The 26,888-nt window shown below is 37.6% G+C and overlaps 1 protein-coding gene across 1 annotated transcript; it reads left to right on the forward strand.

Moving 5' to 3' along the window:
• Positions 1–904: 904 nt before the first annotated feature.
• Positions 905–26,674, forward strand: LOC100890772 (tyrosine-protein phosphatase Lar-like). The gene is made up of 14 exons (XM_030996682.1): positions 905–1,010; positions 1,476–1,607; positions 2,616–2,771; positions 4,510–4,647; positions 4,938–5,159; positions 18,041–18,272; positions 18,706–19,008; positions 19,697–20,014; positions 21,106–21,405; positions 23,047–23,340; positions 23,751–24,077; positions 24,671–24,808; positions 25,535–25,699; positions 26,376–26,674. Exons 1-14 carry the CDS (start codon positions 960–962, stop codon positions 26,672–26,674), a joined length of 3,075 nt encoding a protein of 1,024 aa, XP_030852542.1. The 5' UTR covers positions 905–959.
• Positions 26,675–26,888: the final 214 nt, after the last annotated feature.

The following is a 26,888-nucleotide window of genomic DNA, read 5'->3' on the forward strand; positions in this document are numbered from 1 at the left end:
CTATTTCTTGAATTTGTAAAGAAACAAATCTACTTATGTACTGTAAGAGAACACTGAAGAAAAACACATCAAAGGATAGAAAACATTTAGAATAATTAAAAAACATTTTCAAAATTGCATTTCCTGATCATTTTCCCCTCATTCCCTGACCTGATGTAATATAATAATGATACGGTCTTCCCTGTCTTCGGGTAGCCTCGTCAATTTTAATAATGTTCTTCACGAGGGCCTTCAATAATTCTCCCCCACTTCTGCCGGGTGACCCTGATAAGGCCCCTAAGCATTGGAGGATTTATTCCCACCGGGTACCTAATCATTTGATAGGGGGGAGTGGCAAATGTAGAGAAATGTATTGCCAAAGGAAAGTATTGCCGTGACAGATATTTGACTCCGTACCATGTACTTCAGCGACTTTACTGCTAGACCACGACACATTCGATACAATTATTGTCTCAACTGCGTCAAAATATGTACATATAAGCCTATTCATACATCCAAATGGATACCCCGTTTTGACTTTTACATTATTTTAATGATTTCTATACTTCCAGTACTAATACTTATGTGCTTATGATCGGGAAAAAGAACCCCATTCATATACGTAAAAGCTTATACAGATCATACAGTCGATCAGCGACTTTAGAAGTAGCCTATACAATAAATCTATTTATTTTGAAGAAATTTCCCCCAAAACTGCTTCTACAGTTTATAATTATTTTCTCTGGTATATTACTCCCATCATGCTCCCATTTACTATACAGCGACAGTCTTGCCTGAACGAACAACTTTGACTGTCCATGCCGGGGAAACTGTAACAATCGCTGTCGTCACCAACATGGCGGAAGGTGACCTCCGGTGGGAGTTTAATGGTGATAGGATATCTGACAATAATGGAAAGCAAAGTCTAACTTTGGAGAACGTACAACTAAACCAAACTGGTGTATACAAGTGTTTCGTATATGGAAAACGATGGGATGCAGAAAATGCAATATTCCTTCTTCATGTCATCAGTAAGTTAGTAGCATACATATCGTACATGTATCTTACATAATATCTTATTCCGGAGTACCTTTCATTTCCAACACGATCGTTGAACTTGCAACAAAAGTAATTATAATTCTACATGATTGCTGTCAGCGAAATATCAGTGAAATTAATCCGAAAGGTCCTAAAAATGTATCTATGTTCTGTTGATTTAAGCGTATTTTTACGGCTTTTCCCATACTAACATGGCAATTTTTGTATAGATTCCTTTCCCTTAACAAAAGATAGAAGCAATAATATCAGCATATTGAAAATTGAATACTGAAAATTGTTATATTTGTTTTATGTGGGGGAGGGGCAATTTACAGATAGAAAGTGAGAATGCAGGTATATGTCGATGCATATTGGCATATCGGTTATCTACCTCTGATATTGGTTAGATGCTGGATTCGTATCCACTTTGAAATACTAATACTGTTTACTTCAAACAGGATGCCCAGCTTATCGTTGGGGATCTGAATGTGAACATACCTGTAATGAGTGTCTCAATGGAGGCAAGTGCGATGCAGACTCAGGAGAGTGTGTATGTCCTCCTGGTTTCAACGGGACAACATGTGAACACGGTATGTTTTACACTTGTATGGGTCCTCTGCACTTCGATACACTGACATACACATACTTCTTGAACGAGGCGGGGGTGGGGGGGGGGGGGGGGGCACAGATGGAGGATGACACACAAAATTAAAAGGTCACATACTCAAACAAACATCAACACACACGCACACACACGTACACACACGCGCGCACGCGCATGAACACACTAGTGGTATAGGTTTAAAGTCTCGACCTTTAAAGCTAAAGACCAGTTATGGACATGCAATTGCATAGTGAAAGAAACGTTGTGAAATCGATCAGAAAAAAATGTACACAGAAAGATGTATATGGGACTACACACACGTGCGCGACACGTGCATTTGTATCTCTTAACAGGTCAGAGATATACTAATTTACCAAATATATCAATTAGTAGGCGGTTTCCCGTCAAAAATGTTATCGTCATGTAATATTCAAAACATATTCTTTCACATGATTGGTAATAAGAGCTTCTATTTCATTTTTTGAAATTGGGGCGTTTCCAATACTGGTCTTTACCTATAAGGTTCCTTGATGACCCCTTTTTTCGAAGTGGATGATTCACCCCCCCCCCCCCCCCCAGACTACCAATATGTTCAACAGCAGTCAAACGAAATGTCCAATTATATAATCTTTTAATTTACATCTTTTAATTGTCACATGTCTTGGATTTAGCTCAATATGTTTTTGATGTGAATAAAAACGATGATTTCATTTTTAAATACATGCTTGAAATAAAGTGCTATCTGCAATACTATATAATTTACGTACAATGATAACAAAACAACATAAGTATTCATTAAGAACCATCAGTCGATGAGCGGCAATTTCGTATATTTTGATCGTTCAATACCCATTACTCTTTTCAATATATAGCTATCACGCAAATCAAAAGCAATTCAACTCAATGTCAATACAGTATTACTAATTTGTTGCGTGAAGTCATTTGCAGCTCTATTTTGAAGGTGCTTAATTGTTCCTTATCTCTTTATCCTAAGTCCTGGGCAGCAACTGGTTTGGGCAGGATGGCAGCTTTTCTTGTGATTCCTCAGGAGATGATCACAGTCCAGGGTGTCGGGGTAAACTCTTCTGCCTACCAGACCCCTTTGGATGCACCTGTGCAGCAGGATTCATGGGAATCAATTGTACAACAGGTACTTATAATCATGTAAATCAAATTCTGGAATCTTCCATGAGCGAATGTGTATACTATAAAGAGAACTCCCAAATACATAATCTTAAAGGAAAATTTGATATAACATACGTGTGTAAATATGGATTACTCATAAATGTACATAAACATGTATACTACAACAGTTCTTCACATGTTTATTCCGGCAAACTCCAACGCTTGAAATATTAGATATTCTCTGGCGTAAGTGAAGGTAACGAGAAAAGAGATTAAAGAAACAAAATCAACCTTGTCGCAGCTTTAATTATTAGCCCCGGCAAAAACTGAATACGAAAGATATGAGTGACGAAGAAGGTATATCTATATTTGTAGAAATGAAAGGGTTAAACCATTTGATTCTCAAGACTGAAAGAGAGGCTGCCCATGTGCGGCCTTGCAACTCGTGTGATGAGAAGAAGTATTTGTCTACATAGAAATGCTTTTCAAATGACAATTAGTGTTCTGATCATGACATTTTAGCACGGTTCAATTTGTTCCACTTTTAATTGTTTGAAACCTGAACTTAAAATAAGCACAATTATATCCTGAAAAATGTAATTGGATAGTGTGTATCAAGGAACATGGTTACATGTAACCATGAAATAGGTACCTTTTTTTAGGTTGAAATAGATTTCATCATGGGATATACTCTGCCATTCGAAACATCAGTTTGATATCTTTTAACAAGTGGTGCTTGGGTTGAAAGTGAAGGTGTTTTAGTTTTCATTATTCTGTCATGATCGAAACCTCAATTTTGTTATCTCTTAACAAGTAGTGCTTTGGTTGAGAGTAAATGTGTTTTAGTTTTAGTATTATTCTGACATCATGAAACTGAAAACAAATATGTATATTCTTTTCCAAGGGATATTAATCCCTTTATTCGTGTTTCGAAAAGCGAAAATAAAATACAAGGAGTTACATAAATCTGTCCAACAAAATAATAATTTGTATAGCGCCGTCTATCTAGAAATTATATTTATTATCACCCAGGCTTTAGCCTAGATGCCATTACAGCGCTCCTGTCAGGTACCCATTTACATCACCTGAGTTGAGTGTGGCAAATGTAGATCAATGTCTTGCTAACCGCGGACCTTGTGATCGACAGTCCGGCGACGTATCCACTCGACCACAACACCTCTAAGGGCAGAAGGTTGCATTACTATTAAAGACAACATGCATGTACAAAATTTCTTTGCTTTAAAACCCATGTACTGTAAACTATATTGATTCTATGTAAATCCTTCTAGGCGACCCCGTATGAATTTAATAGGTTTTTTAAGGTCTATTCTACAATAAAATGTATAAACTTGCATATCAAAATACCTAGGTACTTTATTCGATGCTGTACTGAATTTAAGAGTTGATTTAAAAATGATTGAAATCGAGCTTTCTATAATTATCACTAGATTTATCTAATTATTAAAGACGTTCTAAAGCACTTGTGGGCGGGAGGAAATCGAAGAAAATACCCCGAATCAGCTGGACCAAATCTACCAAGCATTCAAAACGCACCCTAGATACCTCAATGAACCATTTATTTAGGATTTGTTTGAATTCATTCTCGAAATTCAATATCAAGGCAACAATTGCATTAATGTATATTGGGTTCTTGGTCCTGCTCCTCAATGTGAAATTGTGATGTTTAAATAGTACATTTGGCCTACCAAATAATGATGTTCCTTATGTTCTATTACTTATCAATTCCCATGATTTTGTTAAAGAATGTAAGCCAGGAACGTATGGAGCCAATTGTTTGCAACTGTGCCACTGTTCTCCAAGTAACACCTGTGCCAAGGGTACAGGAGAATGCATTGATGGGACTGCATGTCAAGAAGGATGGACTGGTGTCAACTGTCAAGGTGATTTTTTTCTCGAACGTTCAGTTTACATAGTTAAGTTTTTTTTAATGAATTTATCTTAAATGTATTCAATATACTATATTATCACAAAATAAACACATCACGATTTAAGAGCCGCAATCATTTTATTATACTTGTCAAAGCAAAACGATTTTTTTTTAAACAGATTACTAGTTTTTAGCTCATTCGTGGCTATAATAATTTACTTGTTTATTATCATTATCCTTTTTGTGACAACTCAAGCTACTACCAGTGCTACCAACCCTGTCAGCACTACCGTCCCTCCACAGACTGTTCCTTATTACGCCATAGCGAGCTTCTACTACACCAAGGTTAACAATGGCGAACCTACAACATTGGTTTGTGTCGTGACAGGATCCCCTCCACCGACCTCCGAAAACATCATCGTCACCGATGCAGCCGGTGCAGATGAAGGGATTATCCTTCTGGGGACCAATGTCACTGAATCAACCAGGACATCCTGGTACCGGGTTATGGTGAATCTGGATGAGGTACCTCAGAATTTCATGTGTCTTTTGCGCATACCGGACAGGGAAAGTGTCTCGAAAGATCTGGCTGTCTCTGTTTATGGTAAGTAATTCTGAACCTCAATAGCATTTTGTTGTGCTACGATTAACCGAAAAGAGCTATAAGCGTCCTTTGTCAACAATCACTGTTAGTAGTATGATAATTTGTAACTTTGTTTGTATTGTCTTATCTGTCTATAAAAGGGTTTCCATGTGTTATTATGAAAGGTTTCGATAGTCAATTTTGGGGAATATTTTTTTTAAACCTCATTTGTGAAGGTCGTGGGCTCGATCGCAGGTACAGCACCGACGTAAAGCGAAACATGACTCTTACCACTCTGTATCCATTGAAGAAATAAATATGGACCTAGTGAAATGACGAAAGACATGTTACCACTAATTGAAAATTCCCTTCCTTATGCTCACGCTCACCATTGTCTGGAATTTTGTCCAGGGAGCAGAGATAGAGCACATATTGTGTTCTTTTAATGTTCCAGATGACGGGGAATATGTGTGAAACGTTTAGTGACGTTATTTTGTATCAATCGATATATATCCAGATATTCAGTAACATATTGCAACGCGATAGGTGGAAAATAGGCAAGATAATTCCATTATTTAAGAAGGGAGATAAAGCTAATCCTGATCATTATAGACCGATTTCTCTTTTACCTTGTGTGTCGAAGCTTTTAGAAAGAGTTGTGCAGCGGCAACTCACCCGTTTCTTGTCGAACAATAATTTGTTGGCCAAACAACAATCGGGGTTTAGGTCTAATCATTCGACGACCACTTCACTTATAAAAGTTACGGATGATTGGCTCATGTCACTGGACAAAGGCGTGTACACAGGCAATGTTTTTGTTGATCTTCAAAAGGCTTTCGACTTAGTAGACCACGGAATTCTTCTGGCAAAATTAACCTCTGGTGTTGGTCTACAGGGTTCATCTTTGAATTGGTTTAGAAGCTATTACCCAGGGGGCAAGACAGGTTCTTGAGACATGGAATGTTGTAAAAGGTTGTTGGGTATCAACCTGTTCAGAGGAACTCCCTTAACAATTTCTAGGTGGACTACCTTTACAATTTTTTGCCGGAAAAAAATGGCGGCCATTTTTTCAAAATGGCCGCCATGAAAAACTCATTTTGAACAATCTGACGATAATTTTGTAATAGAACCTCATTTTACCTTGTGTGTGGTATCATATGAAAGGGAATTAGATTTCCTACAAGATAATACCTCATTCAATAAGTTTTGGGATGATTTGCATACCAATTTTGAGCCAAAAATGTGAATTTTTACCATTTTTTTCAAAAATATGAATTGCGCCAAAATACATATTTCTCCATATTTATTTGATTATGATGCTGACTGACTTGAAACTTGCTTAAAAACTGTTCAGTACCCTGGTTGATATCATATCCACATTTCAAGTCTATTACTTTTCTAACTAAAAAGTTATAGCGCTCTAAAGTTGACACCTTGTTATGAGCCAAAATGGCAAATTTGGTTGCTAAGGGCTATCTTCTCCTTAGCAACGGTAACATAGTGGCTGAAAAATAGAATATATCACAAGAAATTGCTATCACCAAGCAGATGACTACTTTGATAGGAAGTATGATGTCAAATGATGCATTTTCATCATATTCTAATGATAAATATCGCTTAGTTCCCGTTGCTATGGTAATAATATGCCTAGCAACCGATATATAATGTGTTTTCATAGTCAAATTAGGATATGGGTCAAATAATACGTAAAGTCAGAGCTGTTCCAAGTGACAGACATAATTTGCCATCTTAAACATGTTCATAGTGCATGGTGTAGTTCAGAACTTTCACCCTTCCCCCTCCTTCCGCTGAAATGCCCCCCCCCCCCCCCTGCCATCAAAAGTAATTTTGGGGTGGGGCAGTATGTTGTTAAGGACATGATGGGTGTTCAGAAATGACGCAGGCTACTCTGTCAAGTAAAAATGAGTTCTGGATCCAGGTGATAATCATGAATTTTAGTCTGAATCATGAAGACAATGGATGGAGGGGTTCAGAATGTGCACCCTCCTTCTCCTCTAGAACACAATTTGAGCAATTTGTCCAAAGCTGTATGCATTACATTGCAATCGAAAAATTGGTCCATTTTTTTTTCTCCAAGAAATCTCCACAATGCATTTCAAATATAATGGTTAAAAACTTAAAATTGCATGAGAAGTTTGTCAATGTCTTCCTACCCCACTCCCCCCCCCCCCTGCCCCTATTAACCTGCTAAGTGTAAGATGATTAGAGACATGGATTCAAATGATAGACTGGTATCATTCTCTAAAAAATTGATTCTTAAGGAATCAAATCAAATGATGAGTTGGAGTGGGGCAGGGGGTGCAGCTCCCCTGCCCATTTTGGATGTATCCATTTATTGGGCAATCGTCACCTCTTATCCAGGCAGCAATGGGCTAGAATAACGACATTTACGAGTATGAGGCTAGTTGCTGGAATGCATCTTATCTGGTGTATTTTGATGACGAAATGACTTATTTACCGTAACTAGGTGTACTTTTTAAATGTTTGCAATTTGGAATTACATCACAATGGGCAAAAGGAGTCTTGTCAAATTATTTAAATATTTATAAGGGATTATAAATGCCAATGCCCAACTCTTTTTGTGTGTCTCAGAGTCCCTCCACTCTCCTTATAGACTTTGGCCGAAATTAGATTTTACAAATATTGCCTTCTGCAAGAAACCAATATACGTCATTAGTGAAAATACATGAGTCCAGTAAATGTTCATCATTAAGAGTTATGATTTATCCAGTTTGATCAAAAGCCTTCCAACCAATTACAAACCTATAGATTTCTATCTGTTTGGTACGCAGTGGCATCTCTATGGGGGTAGTAGCCTATAATCTAGGCGGAGTGCCGAGCTTTTTTCTTTGCTGCTAGACTAACCTTAAGCAGAACGTCTGATACGGCGAGACTACGAACCGTGAGCCGCGAAGCGGCTCACCGCCTATAATCACTGGTCTAGCTTTAGTCGTTTTTTTTATATTATCGACCATGAATCCGTGGCAGTTTTTCGTACGAAAAAACCTCATGAGCTAGACCAGTGATTATAGGCGGTGAGCCGCTTCGCGACTCACGGTTCGTAGTCTCGCCGTATCAGACGTTCTGCTTAGGGTTAGTCTAGCAGCAAAGAAAAAAGCTCGGCACTCCGCCTAGATTATAGGCTATGGGGGTAGGGGCACAATCATTTAAAGAGAGCACAAAAAGGAGGGACACAAATCGTAAAAGAGAGAAGAAGAAAAGGGGAGAAAAGAAGAAAAGAAGACAACTTTTGATCCTATTGAATAAATGCGCCTCAAGATGCGAGGCTAAATGCATTAGTAATATAATTTTGTTAAAGCTAGGTCGCAGCTCGCATTAGTAGGTTGCACGGGATCTCCTAATTTTGCACACAAATATAGATATAGTTTATAATTAGCATTTTTTTTAAATAGCTCCAAATTTGACACAGAAATGTAATTCCCCTTGCTTTGCCGTCTCTCATAAGTTTCACCAGCTTCTTGTGAGATATTGCACCCTTAATAACTGAATTTTTACAATGTGATTCAATTTTCTCAAAAGAAAATCATCTTCCAACCTTTGAAGAAAACTTCAACTCTTGAACAAATCTTATCTTTGGGATACCTTGCTATATATTCATTGACCGACGTGTTCGTTAATTTTGTTCACCATTTAAGTAGAAATGAATAGAAATCCCCTTTTCTATGATTAAAATACGAAACTATACATAGACCTACAACTCGATCGCTTCCCAACATACAGAGTTGTGAATTGATTTCAAGATATTCAAGATAACGTTGGTTTGGACAAGGAGTATTAGGCTCTTTAGTTGGATATATCACAACAAAGACGGGGCCCAGAATTCAAAAGATAGATGTGATTTAAGCACAATACCTAATTGAGATATACTAGACGGTTTGGGTTCAGAATTTGTACCCCACCCCTCTTTTTTCTTCTTTAGAATGAAAGACATCAATTGCAGATACTAGATGATAGCATCCTCTGCTGCTACCTGGTCTACAATTTCTCTTCCATGGTTCCACCTTCACTTTATTGTGGTTTTGGGCCATTTAGCAGCTTGTCGTAGGCAGTTGTGAGGGAGATCCCAGATGTAATTTTCTCATTGATTTCCCTCTTCGATTTGTCACAATGTGTTTGCACAAATCTTTGGTTCCTGTAAGAGTGTGTGGAGTTTGATATTATCTCCTCCATAAGCCACTCCAGCTACTTCAGGGAATCATTGGTGCTGTGGATGCAATCGGTGCATATTTACTTATAAATCTTGAACCACGTCTCTGATCTAGGACTGAAATACTCTGGAACTCCCGTTTAAGTGTATATTCGTCCGGTATTAATCTGTCATATCTACACCAAGTTCTTTAACAATTTTCTTGGTACATGTACCTGTTATGAAGTGATTCAACTAGCGATCATAGCAGGTCAAAGATGGGAGGAGCTTAATCCAGCTCATCCAAAAGCCGACTGAATGCAACATCATTATGATCATAAAGGTTCAATTTCAACAAATCAAAAGGAATACTCAAGGACTTTGAGTTATTAATAAAGGATTTATATGTTATGTTTTATCATTACATACCAAATTATAACCTCACCAAATTAAGCGAAACTAATTAAATGACATCTCAGCTAAGCCTCCTCGCTATTTCCTCATTTGATTTTTAAAAACTTGTTTTTGTTTGCATAACTTGCACATTGGCCCCTTTCCCCTTATAAGCCCCTGATTATTACAAATCTCTTAAATCGTTTAGACCCTGTCTGTCTGATGAATCCAAATCTCATGTTATTTCACTAATGACTTTACCTGGTTTCTTGTCCCTCAACAAATTAATCAATCACTCAATCGTGACAAAGAAAGGTAGATACTTATAGAAATCGACTTTTGTCAAACTTTAGAGAAAGAGGGAAATGAAGCAGGAAGGATATGGTGTTGGCATAATTATGCTTGCCCTTAACAATTCAGCCATAATTGATTAACGCTGATTTTACAAAATTATATTGTACTTGGCACTAATATCTAGTTTATCTACATATTATTTTCAACTAGGGGAGCGTGGATGGGCATGTCACACTGAAAGGGTGAGGTGCAAGTTATGACCCCATTACCAAGTGTGTAAATTTAAATGTTTCACAGTGTAAATCCTGTCTATTATTTTAATATAAGTCTAACCCGAACACCTTTGGAGTGCCAATTAAAGGGGCAAACCGTGATGCATGAAGAGGGAGTGATGGGTCCGTGGGGCAACCACTCCGTCCCGGGCAGATAATTACACAAATGGGACCACCTTTAATTTAGATTAACTACAGGATTCTTTAAAGACAACAAAAGGCACGGACACAGGCTGATTTATGTGTCACTTAATTATTTACTTTATTAAAATCATTTACACTTTCTTCAAATAATCATCAAACTACAGACTCAACGAAATATTTAGATTCGTTCACATAATGAGGTTAGTACGTCAGGGGAAGGGAAAGGGAGGGTATTAGAAGAAATGTTAAAGGGGAAGATGACTTACATGCACGCGGTAGTTACTTGCTTATTTCTTGTTCGCGACTTGACTTGGGACGAGACGCGACTGGGACGAACTTGGGCGTGACTTGGCGGGAACTGGACTTGGCGGGAACGAAGCTGGACGTGACTTGACGGGAATGAAACTGGACGTGACTTGGTGACTTGACGGGTACGGGAACGGGAACTTGACTTGGACGAAACTGGGAGTTGACTTGGACGAAACTGGAAGTTGACTTGGACGACACTGGAACTTGATTTGGACGAAACTGGAAGTTGTCTTGGACACTTAATTTGATGGTTGTGTGAAAGTCCTTTAGCTAAACGTTAAAGCTTTGTTTCAATTTAACTGTTGCTTTCTGCTGATCATGAAATGGCCACAACCTGACACCGTTGCTCTTTGTTAGAATATATCGTAGAAGGTTAACCAAAACTGTTGCTTCACTTCTCCAAAGTCCGAACTTGCTTGCAGGGCGTATAATTATTAGTAGATGAAATTAGAAGAAGTTGGGGTTCCAGGTGGGGAGAGGGGAATCCAAGAGAGGGGTTCAGCTAGGTGGGGGGTTCCAAGTGAGGGGGTTTCCAAGTGAGGATTGCATGCAAGGGAGGGGGTTCTTATACCTCATTACATATTCACAATCTCGATTCCGAGATCTCCTCCTACAAAATACTCTTACACTAAACTCCACTATTTCATTATAATTACAGTAGGTGACTGGGCGGGCGTAACACTTGATGGACACTCGAACAGTCATCCTGAACAATTTATCCTAACATTCTGATTGGGCGAAAGTAAAAATAAGGGGAAGGAGTAGAAAAGACAAAGGCTCATTGGACAGTTGGGTACATCCCTGCTTCTACTTCCTGCGCTGACTCAACTCCTTTTCCAAGAAAACAAATGCTTTGTCTACCAGCCCAAACTGGTATCCGCAGAGGCAGAGGGACAATTTATATGTTTGCTTATAATTAAAGATTGTCAACATTAACTTCCTCTCTCTGTGTTTCTAATCTTGGGGTAAATAAATCTAAGTCTTAAGTTTTGGCAACACTGGTTGAATAGGGGCTTTGTCTACTATAGGTCATGTACCTTTTCTATGTGAACAGATTTAATCCTAAGTTTTCATTCATGTGAATGGACCTAAACTCCAATAACATAAGGGGCATTCTCATTATCTACAAACATCCTATTCTTGGAATATTCGGACAAGTGGAAATGACCAGGTTTCATCTCACTATAGTTTGTTGACCTCCAGTAGAGAGGATGATGAAATAGGAGAGAGAGAGAGAGGGAGAGTTCACATGGTTTAAAGGGAAGATCTCTACCTCGCTACATAAGTCTCATTTATTCTGTCTTGTTAATCGGTTTCTGTCACAAAACTGTAGATTAGATTTTTGATTTATGACTTATCTGTCTGGATTTATTTAAAAATTCAAAGGGGAAGAGCGGGTAATGTCAAAATTTTCCCTGTATCATTTGATTCTTCATCTATTTTTAAAATTATGTATACTTTTGAAATAAATGATGCTCTCACTAATTTTGAGAGTGTGTATACGTCTCGGAGTCATGGGAGAGGGGAATTGGCATGTCACAGAAACGGTAGTGGCATTTGAATTGCAGGTTCTAATGACTTTCATCAATGTCTTTCAATCTAGCAAAACAAATATAACAGACGTACAAGTTTTGAACCAAACCGTCCAGTATCGCCATTTTTTGTTGCTATTAATAGCTTCGTAGCTATTGGATTATGCCAAAGGTTTGAGATGAAAATTATGGAGGGTGGGGGGGGGGGCAGGGCAGCAAGAAGTACCACTTACAGACAATTTCACTATAGTCTACCAAGAAATTACAGATGCTGTGTGAAGATTATATCAAATCTGTTTTGTTAACAACTTACTTTATTAATATAGCTTCGCACTAATTGCTCTAATTTTGTTCTAGGAGAGGGGGGAGGGTCACCGAAGGGGGAAAGGGTGCACATTATGAACCCCTACATCCATTGTCTCCATGATTCAGACTGAAATTCACGACTATCACCTGGATCTAGAACTCATTTTTACTTGACAGATAGCCTGCATCATCTCTGAACACACATCATGTCCTTAACAACATACTGCCCCACCCCAAAATTACTTTTGATGGGGGGGGGGGCATTTCAGTAGAGGAAGGGGGCAGGGTGAAAGTTCTGAACTATACCATGCACTACACTGTAAAAAATAATTTGTTCATTGGTAATTTTTACGTATTTTTTCCATGTAGAATTTACTTGTAAACATTAGTTTTGCCACTTACGCACTAAATTTAAGTCTTGCTAACTCAAACTTTCAATTTAGTAGAACATACGTGGAATATTTAAGTAAAATCAAATACATAAGAACTTTAAGTAATTTCAGCTTGTATTAATTTAGTAATTTTAACTCAAAATCAGAAATTATACGTATTACTCAAACAATTTATGTTGATTATTCTTATCTTTTTAAAGTAAGGACCGATGCAGTGCGTAATAGAAATATTTACATAATTTATGAATATTCATTAAGACCAAATTAAACTCTTTTTTAAATAAAACAATTCTTTTTTGTGGTTGAATGAAAATTTAAGGACTTTAAAACATTTACTAATTCATTTAACATGGCTAAGCAAAGACAAGACAATTTTTAATTGTTACCCAGTTCAAAACAAATCAAAACTTGATATTTCAGGAAATTGTCAACCAATTTTCCTTTTAAGATGCTACGATCAAGTATATATAAAATTTGGAGCCTTTCAATATGTGTCGAATTGAAGCGTATGTAATAGTTTGTGATGGTGGTAGATATATATATACGGTTAAATCTTAAATAGAAGTAGTGTTAGTGATTAATCTTAAATAGAAGTAGTGAATGATTAGTGGATGTTACTTGTTAGATTAGATGGGTACCAAATCGTGCAATATGTTATCCTATCATAGCTTTTTTTTAATTATCTAAAATGATTACAATACTTAAATTATTTACGTTAATGTAACTCGATTTAACTGAGTAAAAATTTATTCAGCAAAATAAGTAAATTCTACTTAAGATGCCGTAGGTAATATTTACTTAATAAAAATAAGGCAATTCTTTTCCTCAATTTTATTGAGTTATTTCGACTATTATTTTGTTACAGTGTATGAACATGTTTAAGATGGTAAATTATGTCTGTCACTTGGAGCAGGTCTGATTTTACGTACCGGGTATTATTTGACCCATATCCTAATTTGACTATGAAAACACATTATATATCGGTTGCTAGGCATATTATTACCATAGCAACGGGAACTAAGCGATATTTATCATTAAAATATGATGAAAATGCATCATTTGACATCATACTTCCTATCACAGTAGTCATCTGCTTGGTGATAGCAATTTCTTGTGATATATTCTATTTTTCAGCCACTATGTTACCGTTGCTAAGGAGAAGATAGCCCTTAGCAACCAAATTTGCCATTTTGGCTCATAACAAGGTGTCAACTTTAGAGCGCTATAACTTTTTAGTTAGAAAAGTAATAGACTTGAAATTTGGATATGATATCAACCAGGGTACTGAACAGTTTTTAAGCAAGTTTCAAGTCAGTCAGCATCATAATCAAATAAATATGGAGAAATATGTATTTTGGCGCAATTCATATTTTTGAAAAAAATGGTAAAAATTCACATTTTTGGCTCAAAATTGGTATGCAAATCATCCCGAAACTTATTGAATGAGGTATCATCTTGTAGGAAATCTAATTCCCTTTCATATGATACCACACACAAGGTAAAATGAGGTTCTATTACAAAATTATCGTCAGATTGTTCAAAATGAGTTTTTCATGGCGGCCATTTTGAAAAAATGACCGCCATTTTTTGCCGGCAAAAAATTGTAAAGGTAGTCCACCTAGAAATTGTGCAGGGAGGTCCCCCAAACACGTTGAGACCATCCAACCTTTTACAACACGCCATGTCTCAAAACCCCCCATATGGGGGTTTTGCCCCCTAGGTATATTTAAATGGTAGACGCATAATAACTTCGATTAATAATACGCTGTCGTCAGAACTACCCCTTACACACGGGGTACCCCAGGGATCTATTCTCGGCCCCATACTATTTCTTATATTTATTAATGACATGCCCTCTTGTTTTGAAAAATGTTCGGTTCACCTTTATGCAGATGACACCGTTATATATTATTCAGATAAAGACCCTTGTAATATTGAAAATGTTTTGAATATTGAATTGCATAAGTTATATTCTTGGATGAATTGTAATAAGTTGAAAATAAATTGTACTAAGACTGTTAGTATGCTGATAGGCACTAAATATATGTTGAACAGACACAATAGGTTGAACTTAAAAATTAATGATAATGATATTGTTCAAGTTGACAAATTTAAATATATCTAGGTATTTTTATTGATTGTGAATTAAAATGGAATGTACACACTGATGAATTATGTAAAAAGGTTGGAAAAATGATTAGTTTCTTAGGAAGGTTGCGTAACTATGTTAATGAGACTGGGTTAAAACTTGTATATAATGCCGCAATAATGCGACATTTTGATTATGGTGACGTGTTATGGCATTCGGGCACTAAGTCTCAAGTAGACATGTTACAAAAATTACAGAACAGGGCAGGTAGAATTATTCTTAAATATAAATTATCTGAACATAAACCAATTAGTGAAATTCATAATATTTTAAATTTGGAAATGTTAGAAAATAGACAAGTTAGGCACAGTTATACTTTGATGTATAAAATATTTCACGATTTGGCACCTGTATATTTGAAAGAGAAGTTTATTGTTAAGACTACTAACTATGCCCTTAGAAGTACTAATTTAGTTTTGCCTAAACCGAAAACACAGAATTGTAAGCGTATGTTTCTGTATCGCGGAAGTAAATTGTATAATGGATTGTCTATGCACATTCGACAATCAAGAAGTTTGGCTATATTTAATAAAGAAATAAAAAGTTTAGTTTGAAATGTTATGACAGAGATAATATACACTGGAGGACTTGGGAAGGGGGTAGTGGGAGGGGTTGGCAGTATCGAGAGGGTGGGGGGGGGGTGGTGAGGTTAGGGGGAACGATAAGGGGGGGGGGTAGTGTATTGGTAAATTACTATGATTTTTATAAAAATTGATATTGTATGTAAATTAATATGATTTTTGCTTTTGGACCCCATGGAAGAACGGGACCATTTTGAAAATGGTTCTGAAATGGGCTATCCAACCGTTTGTCTATACTTTACACATTTACTTACTTTCTTATCGTTTGAAATGTGTTTTATATGTATGTTTTTTTTTAAACTTGTATGTATATATGGATTTCGGAAATAAAAACAAACAAACAAACAAACAAACAAATATGTCTTAGGAACACGAAAAGTCCGTTGGCCATGATGTATTGATGAACGTGAAAGTTTGTACCTTTTTGAAATACCCCCAGAGTAAAAACATTTCACGCTTTGATCTACCATGGGCATAAAAAATGTCAGAAACTTTATTCATTCGTATCCGCTCTTGGGAACCATTTTCCTATATAAAAACATAGGATGACTTGAATCAGACCTGCATACAATTATCTGTTATATTTGTCTTTTGTCGTTATTGTTTTGTGTTTATTTCTTGAAGATCATTTCCAGTTGTTCGTGAGAAGGGGATCGAGATATGAAACTTATGTCAGTAAAAACATTTCCCTGTAACAACCATTATTTTTTTCACAATATAAAGTCTTAAAATGTTGATGGCTTCATGGAACTTGTTTAAAATTAAATTTTCGTTCAGAACCTCCAAGCTTTGATGAAGCTAACATACTCGTCCAAGACATGACATCTCACTCGATCATCATAAGGTGGGCACCTTGGAATGGGAATTATGATCATGGTGATGGGCCAGTGATTGGATATCAAGTCTACTACAAAATACACGGACAGGGTGACATAGCCAGGGCTTCAAGAGATCTCATCATTGATACAACTTTCACCATCACTAATTTGACACGGGACACAGAGTATGAATTCAGAGTGACTGCTTCTAGAGAGGGGCCAGCAGGTGAAGGGACGTACAGCCCAGTAGAAAGAGCTAGGACAAAGTGTTCTGGTAAGAGCAGCAGACTATTATCATAACAACTAATATAGGGTGGATCATCAATATCATTTTGTCGGCCGCAGTCAGGACGGAGTTCACTCTTTGACGTCACTCGTTCTTTTCAGTCATGACCTTAATCACGTCTTCTAACTTAAGATTGAAATTACGGTCAAGTATATCATTGCAAATTATTGGTGGTTAAAGTAAGTTAAATGAGTTCAATTTATCTGTTGTCAATTTTTTTTACAAAGATGATGAAGACTAAAGCTGTTAACAAAACGTTTACCTAACAGGTTCCGCCATTTTCATTCCTCGAGCTGAAGAGTTATTAATAATAGCAAATATAGTGGCGACATTATCATTAGTAATGATAAATATGATAAAAGTGAGAGTATATTTTATTGAATATTATGATTACTTTTTCTCTCCTGACCATTAGAACATAAACAGTGATCCTTTGACGTTCCAAAAACCTATATTACATTGCGTTCTTTAAAAGTTTTCGATTGTTACATTTCCCGCTCTCAAATATGAGGCTGGTAAATATTGACTCACTGCAGTAAATTCACCCTAAAAGCAAAATATGTGTAGACATTACAATATTTACTTGACGTAAATATTGTATTGTTAGTTGTAATAACCACCAACTCAATTAAAACCAAAACAACTTAATTGTCATCATTTTTTTTTGTAATTCCCCTTTTCAGCACCTTCTGAGGCGCCTGTTCTGTCTGTCAGAAACAAAAGTCAAACAACTATCATTTTGGATTGGGAGGTGAGCTGAAATGATTTCATTGCATTTGATTTTCTTATTATTAACTATAAAGGGACACATTTCAGTTCAATTTACTTAATATCAATGATAACAAATCGCTTAGTTGGGAAATGAAAAAATTGGGTTTAAATTTTAAGTATGAGCGCTTATAAACGGACCCAATACTTTAATTTAAAATACAAAGAGAGACACATATTGCTAAAAGTCCACTCGAAGTATCATCAATGTTTTTTTACGTTAATTAGTTTGGATAAAGCGTTTCGTATGTTTACTCCGTATATATAAAAGATATAAGAAATCATCAATGAAGATTCGTCCAGATTTTATTCGAAAATTTAAGGTTTGACGGTGAATATGGCGAACTTAACGTTTGCAAATTAGTCAAATTGGTGCATTCTTCCCATTTTTCATATTCATATTAATAACAGGTAATACCAGAGGAATCATGGGAATGCAGTGCCCTGTCTGAATTAGAAATCAATGTTAGCACCGACGGACAAAATGGCTTTCCGCGAACCTTGTCATTTGATACTATGGCGGGTACTGCTAACATTGAACAGCTTGAGGATTGTTCTACGTATAACATCAACGCAGCATTTAGAAACAAAGACGAGTTGGGGATCTCTTCAGAAATATTGTCAGTGAGCACGTCTTTGATACGTAAGAATATTTTTATTCTCGTATATATATATATATATGTATATAGATATAGGAGTTGGAAAGGTTAAACTTTATTGGTAAGAGATATACAGACTGTTTCGCTTGGGCTGTAATTAATTAATTCATTCATTCATTCATTCACAATACCTCATATCTTATATCTTATATCTTATATCTTGAGAGATGATAGACAATTTACCAGAAATAATATATCACTACTCTAAAAGTGTAATGCACATCATTCAATTATTTTGTAACTTTTAAGAAAACAGGTTTGTCATGCGCGGACATTTCAGAAGTACGTGGTAGTAATATGGTCTCAATGCTATCATCACTCATACGTTTAACGACCTTCAATTTGTTTTCATAACATTTTCTTTCAATTTGCAAATTGCAATTTCCGTTTACATGTATATTTCAAATTTATTTCCAGGACCCGCAAGTGTAGAAGCCCTACATATGTCACCTTCAACCACAGAAATTGAAGTCAGCTGGGAAACGTCATCAAGTCCATGCTCCCCTGACTATTATATCATACGCTACAGTCTCTATCAGAAGCTTGCCTGCTCCTCACTAGAAACCACCCCAACAGAGTTTGAAGTGAACTCGAGTGTCACACAATACAATAATCTAGTGGGGTTGGAGCCTTACTCGCGATACCAGATCACCGTTACAGCTGTAAATGGTGCCGGGCAGAGTGAACCCGCGATCGGCTATTCAGATACCAGGCCGGGACGTGAGTAATGAACTAATAAGCAAAATATCCTTTCCCCATAACAGCTTTAAGAAATGTACAAGGTTGTATACTTTGTTATCCGTGTTGTAATTATGAATATTGGATATATCTTACAGAAACAAAGTTGCGATTGGTCCAAAGCTCGTCACGTGATATCGATGTGAGGATCGTAAAAATCCATTTATTACTCAAGGGCTCCGTCTTATAAAGAGTTGCGATTGATTTGGAACAATCGTAAGTCATCCCATCAATCGCAAGTTTGCAGTCTCTTATGTACATCGTTGCGATTGATATCAATAGTAAATAAGTTGCGATTGATATCACCTCTTTATAGACGGGGTCCCGGTCAGCAAAGGATCATTTACCCTCGTGATTACAACTCCCCTCAGCGCTGTTCGCTTCGTGAAAATTTAACCCCTTTTGAAAATATAACTCCCTTCGGTAGTCCAAAAATATTAAATTACACACATACCAGTCAATATATGCATTAGATTCCCTTCATATTGCATACGCATTGGTGTAAAAATATAATTTAAACAAATGTTGCCTTATTCAAATCATTAGAAGTACAGTTTGGTTGCGATGAACATTCCGCTCAACCTTCACGCTAGCCTTACTACGTAAGCGAATAACACGTCAAGTTTTAACGGATTTAGGTACGTTCTCTTATATTTCTGATTCACTTTAGCTACGTCCAACATTACAAATGTCAGGGTTAACCCAGAAAGAACGTCTCCAACACGATTAGGATTCACCTGGCAACCTCTCAACTGTGGAAATGTGAATGGAGTGTTCTGGTACTACTATCCAAGAATCTACAAGGATGGTGATAGACATGAACTACCGGCTAAGAAGACGTACTTGGATGATGACATATCATACTCCTCAGTAGAGTTCAATGGTCTTGAGGCATGCACGATGTATGAACTGAATTTACATGCCCGCAACCGTGACGTGCCAACTCCTGGAAACGTGTCTAATGCTATTGGTGTAACAGGAGTTACTTGTAAGTGTTAAATACCCCCTCCCCCACACAGTGTTATTAAGAGTATGCGTTTGCATGTTGCCTCCCTTTGAAAGCATACCCCTATCTCCGGCGTGAAAGTCAATAGGGGCAGGACTTTGTCACGCGAAAAGTACACCTTTACCAGAGATTTCGGGAACACGCATGCGGTCCCTTTTTGACCCCGGAGTGGGGGGGGGGATAAAATAGTACAACGATAATACTTTTTAGAATCACCTTTCTGATGTCAAATAGAATTGTCATGTATTCTTATTATATGAATTTCGTTTTAAAAGAGCGTATTTTAATAATATTTGTAGGAGAGATCCATATTCCTAATATAGTGATACCAAGGTTTCCTTGGCAACATAATGTCCATATGCATGTACATGTACAACATTATATCTTTGAGACATTTAGGGATTTTCACGGAGGGATTAATATATTTTACCCCCATTACAAAGTGTCGTTTTTTAAATTTTCATTTCTTTAATTTTCAGTCATTAAGTTTTATTGGCGAAGAACTTTTCGAGGAATTTTCATAAAGAATTTCACACATTAAAATATTAGTACGGGGGCGGGTATTCTCGACTTAATATGTAAATATCTTTTTATTTAATATTTAAATACGTCATGCATTATGATTTTATTAATAATTACAATAATCAACGGTGGATCAGATATGGACCCTGTATTGACTAGAGAGTTTACAAATATCATTTTTAAAAAGGGTCCAAGTAGAGGATAACAAAATAAAAACCGATCAAATCCGTTTCTTGTATCACGCTTTGATATCCTATGTTGGATAGAGGTTATTACATTATTTAACTTTAAATAAGAAAAAGGTAAAAACTGTTTCAATGTTTACACACGTAGAAATATATTCAGCTTCATCTTTACCTTATGAGAAAATTAAGCTCGAAAGTCCATTAAAATCTAATACGATGGAGTTGCACGACTAACAAGCGGTTCTCTGTGTAATAGTTATTGGTGGTGTAATGTCACCCTTCTAGAATACAAACCGCTCTCTTCAAATATACTATATTTCGCAATATTACGAATTTACATTTTTTTCTCTCTTTGAATTGAAAAAGTCACAAGTGCATACGCTTATGCAACTGGGAATCAACTAAGAGTTCAGTGGAGTGTTCCGTCTCAATGCAATGTGGATTACTACAGATTATCATATCACCTCATCTCACGTAAGGCATGTCAAGATGTTCCTGTAATAGATGCTCCAGTCTACGAACTCAACGTCACATCAAATACCACATATGTCTCCGAATACCTTTCAGACTTGGAATACTACGCAACTTATAGTATCTCCATCATAGCTGTGATTAGGAGAGCGGAGAGCCTACCTAAGAATGTTAGTGGAGACACACGAGATGGAGGTATGTAAACAATGCTAATACTACCCATAGGAAAGTGAAAAGTATGCCGCAGACCTGCCGCAGATCTGCAGCAGACTTTTAGTCTACGGCAAAGAGTATGCCGAAGTACGCGGCAGAAATAAATTTTGCTGCAGACTTGCCGCATACCAGTTTGCCACAGGAACAGTCTGCGGCAGATCTGCGGCAGATCTGCGGCAGGATGAAACTTTGCTCTAGACTTGCCGCATACTAGTATGCCACAGGAACAGTCTGCGGCAGATCTGCGGCAGGATGAAACTTTGCTCCAGACTTGCTGCATATCAGTATGCGGCAGGAACAGTCTGCGGCAGATCTCCGGCAGGATGAAACTTTGCTCCAGACTCGCTGCATATCGGTATGCCGCAGGAACAGTCTGCGGCAAATCTGCGGCAGGATGCAACTTTGCTCCAGACTTGCCGCATACCAGTATGCCACAGGAACAGTCTGCGGCAAGTCTGCCGCAGGAACAGTCTGCGGCAGGTCTGCCACAGAAAAGTGGGAAATTATACAGTCTGCAGCAAGGCTATAGGCGGCCATTTTGGAGGACCATGCAGGGCCATGAGGTTGCAGGCTGAGCCCATGATCTTGTACATTCCTGTGTTAGCACTGTTAATTGACTTTTTAGCTTCTGTTAAACCAAACAATTTGCTTCAAGTTCTCAGTGGTTACCATAAGAGGAATTTGTTACAGAGGAGACTGAGGTATTAACGGACCGTCACTTTTTTGTTGTAACTAGCACATGCATGGATCTGTGACTCTACTCTGGACTATGTGTATGCAGTTATTGTATTCCTATTCCTCTACCTCTACTTCTGCATTGTGTTTGACCCATATTTGTAGAATTGTTGAAGCAATTCCGCCTGTTTTAGCTGTTTCTACTAATTCAAGGTGCTAGAATGTAATGATGCAATGCATGTTCTCCAGCATAGCCTTCCTGCAAGACTGCATATTTAATTGCCACGTACTGGATATGAAAGAGTATGCGGCAGGTCTGCAGCAGGTCTTTATGAGATATGAATATTCCTGATGAAGAGTCTGCGGCAGGTCTGCAGCAGACTCTTTGTCATAGCCTTTTCTATAAATATACATGATGAAGAGTCTGCGGCAGACCTGCCGCAGAATATTCATCATACTGAAAGAGTATGCGGCAAGTCTGCAGACGCCTGTTGTTGTGCATATCACCCGGGGCTCTTGAGGGGCCCGTGAGGGAGCCGTAGGGTACACGTACGGAACCCTTGAGCACCGCAAGGCGCCCGTAAAGATTTTTCATGAGAATTGACCCCCAAAATCGTGAGGGGCCTGTCCGGGCACCGTCCGGAGCCCGCATGGGACCCGTAAGGTGCCCTACGGATCCTTTACGGGCTTTATACGGCCTAACGGTCAGATAAAAAACGCCGGGAGAATTGAGAGCAGCCAACTCAGCACCACGGCGCCCGTACGGCTTAAAAAACTGTCCCGGCGCACGTAGGAACTTTACGACAACCGGCCGGACACCGGCCGAACATTCCCAAAATGTCTGTTTTTACTCGCCGTACGGGCCCCGGAGTGTATTATGTGAAAGCCCCATAACATTTGTTTTGTTGGTTAATAATTAACTATTCAACGTTTTGATTTTATTCACAGACCCCTCTGCCATCGAGACAGTGTCGTACACCTCTACTGCCAGCTCCTTGCGCTTTGTGTGGGAGGAACCCTCTTGTGAAAGCCTACATGGTGCTTTGTATGGCTATGAATACGATCTCTATGATCCTACTGGTGGGGGAAGATATGTCCGGCCTTCAATGACTATCCGAAGAAACTATGTACTAATACCTGGTCTTGATGCTTGCACAGAATATCGCTTCAGAATAAGAATAGTTACTACCCAGCTGAAAAGGAGTGAATCGCATATGGCAATGGCAATGACTAATATATCAGGTTTGATAAATGAGATATTGGCCTACCGTATATGTGTATTGGTTATAAAAACATGAATTGTGCAATTATTCGGTTGTACACATTGACATTGTGGGCGATTAAAGAAAATTGGTTCTAACGGAAAGCATGGTAAACTGCATGATTCAAATTGCAATTCAAATCGGCTTTAATACAGTCCATCTCTTGACGGTGCTCCAAGATAGGTAAATAGCTTTTACTGCGAGCCTAGTTAAAGGCTCATGAATAATACTAATCTAACATACATCAGAAAAAATAGATGTAATTGAAGTCAATACATATTCTAAAGATAAAGATTAGATTTAGTAAACTCTCAGTGTAATCAATTAATTATCGGGAACCTGAATTCGCTCGAATGAATTGTTTATCCTTCCTTTCTGCACACGTTTCAGCTCCTGGAATGCCAGTTATTACAGAGCTTACCCCGCATCAGGAAGACATAGGCACTACTGGCCTAACAGTATCATGGCAACCTCCTTCCTCACCTCCATGCCAGCCTACACATTATGAAATCAAGTACTATGTTCGTCAAGGCGATATGTGTGAGGATATCCCGAGTGATCCTAGAATGAATTTAACAGGGACCGTCAATGGTTCAACTTTTACCTTCAATGTCCTGGAGTTGCGTCCATACTCTGAGTACATGGTGTTCGTGAGAGGCAGAACCAGTAGCGGTTATGGTGATTCGGATTCCGAAGTAGCTACTACAGGATATTCACGTGAGTATTGTGTGTGGGTGTGTGGGGGCGGGTGAGGGTGTGTGTTTATGGTGTGAGTTTGAGGGTTTGTGTACGGGTATGTATCAATCACATATATTATTTACATCTGGGAAAGATCCTTTACCGTCACCATACGAAAAACCGAAATCACTTTCTAATTGCGGTCCGTCTGAGTCAGTTGTAGGAAAAAGACAGAAAGCTTAAAGTACCGCTACACCAATTATAATCTCAATATCTACTTTGCACGACGCTAGAGTTAGGTCAATTCTTTATTTGACAAATTTGAACAGAAGGAGATTCATAATCTAAACTCGTAGTTGTACGAATACACTTTGAATAAAACCTTGCAAAATATCATGGGAGAATATGTTAAATGAAATAAGCTGGCCTGAAAATTCAGTTTAGAAAAAAACACACAAAGAATTATTTAAAAAATTATACTACAGGGATTAGAGAATGGTTACGAAGACAGAGAACGAGATTATGAACTCGCTGAAAATGTAGATTAGCTGATATTAAAGAAATGTAGATGAGGTAAAAATTGAATACTAAGGAAAATGAATAAGAATGAGTTTTCCTCCTTTATTTTACAGATCCTACTGGTCCTCCAACTAATATTCAGTCCACTTCAATCAAGAAACGCAGTATTGTCTTCACTTGGGAGAAGCCAGAATGTAGTGATCGGAATGGACCAATCTCAAGCTACGAAGTTATGCTCTCCAATTCTACAGGTAACGTAGTAAAACCTAAAGAGGAAAGAGGGAATGAAAACCTTGTCGAGGACTAAAAGCGGTTGTCTAGCTTTCTCCCTTGTCTATATAGTAAATATTTCTCACCTTTAAAAAAAAAATTCTTATCATTATTGTAAGTTCTTAGTTTGCTGTAAGTTTTCCTTACTTCTGTACTATCTATTTTCATGTTTTCAATGTCTATAGGGACCCCTCTGTAAAGCAGCATTGTTATGCTAACAACGCTGAGTAGAGCCATCCCTCCGTCTTCCTTTTTATAAGTGTGTCTTCATGATTGTTAATGTATATTTGTTGATGTTTTTTAAATGACGGAAAATAAATACAATATAATACAATATAACCTTAGGTGTAGAAGAGTCCATACAATTTTGTTCGATACAATTTTCAGCTTTCCTTCAAAAAACATGTAACCTAGCTACTTTATGTCTTCGAGGGACTAGTTTCATACTCCTGAGTAAAATTGACGCTTGATGTTTCGTAGAGGTTTTGTAGTAGTCTAATGGATAAGTCGCCAGACTGTAGACCACAAGGTACGGGGTTCAAATCTCAGCACGGCACTAATGTACTTTAGCAAGACGTTACTTTTGCCACTTTCAACACAATTGTAAATGTATCTGATATGCCTGAGCGCTAGTTACTTTGGCGGCTCGGCTATAAGCAGGATAATATTGTATAAGGGCCATCATTATTCCTGTTGTTCATTTCCAGGAGACGTGGTTTATCATGGTAATGCCTCAGCTAGCGCAGGACCTGAGCTATTTGAGATATTTGACCTCATCCCCTATTCGATCTACAGGATTAGGATCAGAGCTTGGAACTATGAACTAGCAGGGGAGTATGGTCCAGCGATTTGGGCACAGACAGATGAATCAAGTAGGTCTCAAAATGCATGTCTTCTAGTTCTATTTTGATAACGACGAAAATTATATATATTTCCAATATATATTTGTTTACAATGTCAACGGTGTATCTACAGAACCAGAAATACAACTCTGATAAAAATCATTTTGTAATCAACAGTTTGGAATTGATCATATACAGGAACTAATGTCATGCGAACATGTACTTGTACAAATCTTTAATTTGTTTTGTTGTTACATTATTCGCCCTTTTTTGTATTCCCTCCTCTTTCAAAATCAATGGAAACCTAATTAAGTATTTATTTCCAGTCATAAATAAGACGTAATGGAGTAATCTTGAATTCTAGATTTCGTGCACCCAAAACCCTCATTGACAGCTGTCCAGGATGGGTTACTGATTCTGAGTGTGCTTGTGTACAATATGCGAGTGAAAGAAGACAATATTATTGCTTCGAAATATTTTGCTCCTTTCAAAAGCACAGTAAAAGTTATAATTATTTAATGTTTTTAACATTGCTCGTTGAATTCTATCTTCCGCCAACATTGCTAGTCAGTGGATTCTCTTTAGGAATTTTCGACAGAAAACGAAACATCTATTTTATACTTTTTCCAACGTGTCAGTGATAGATCATTGAGTTGTTTCGTTCATAATTATCCTACGAATTTTCTCTATGATATGTACATTAAAGAGCCAGCGCCACCAATCGGAGTAAATCTGCCATCTTCCGACCAGGAGAGCATCACAGTAGAATGGATGTCACCCAACCCTCCTCTGGGCAGGATAATAGGTTACTACATTCTCTACTGGGAGGCGGATGATGTTGGTGCCACTCCTCAGACCTTCGGCATCGAGTGTCGGGACGGGCTGTGCTCTGACATTAACTACAGGTTTTCCACAATTATTCCCCATCTCCAGCGGGACACAAATTATTCCGTTCAGGCAAGTGTGATTCTTGCAGGCGTTTTGTTAATGGATTCTGTATATTAATAATAAGATGTACATTATTTTTTCATTAATAATATGATAACGAACTCAAGGTTTAAAATAGTATCCATCCGTAAAATGTGTTGTGAAGATACTACTAAAAGACGTAAAGCTTCACGATATTAAAGACAGCTCATTATAGAACTTAACGGATGTCTTTCAAAGGATGACGCGGGATAGAACAAGGAGAAGCGAATTGTAGGTTTGCCGACCTTTC

The sequence above is a fragment of the Strongylocentrotus purpuratus genome, unplaced genomic scaffold (genome assembly GCF_000002235.5).
Source record: "Strongylocentrotus purpuratus isolate Spur 01 unplaced genomic scaffold, Spur_5.0 spur5_scaffold_3, whole genome shotgun sequence".
Taxonomy (NCBI): Eukaryota; Metazoa; Echinodermata; class Echinoidea; order Camarodonta; family Strongylocentrotidae; genus Strongylocentrotus; species Strongylocentrotus purpuratus.

What these genes read in the sequence shown, in the direction of transcription:
- LOC100890772 (XM_030996682.1), top strand. Translation starts at nt 960, where the DNA reads ATGGAAAACGATGGGATGCAGAAAATGCAATATTCCTTCTTCATGTCA. An exon ending in CGGGACAACATGTGAACACG is followed by an intron (nt 1,608 to 2,615) that starts GTATGTTTTACA and finishes CTTTATCCTAAG; the next exon opens with TCCTGGGCAGCAACTGGTTT. An exon ending in TGGTGTAACAGGAGTTACTT is followed by an intron (nt 20,015 to 21,105) that starts GTAAGTGTTAAA and finishes GAATTGAAAAAG; the next exon opens with TCACAAGTGCATACGCTTAT.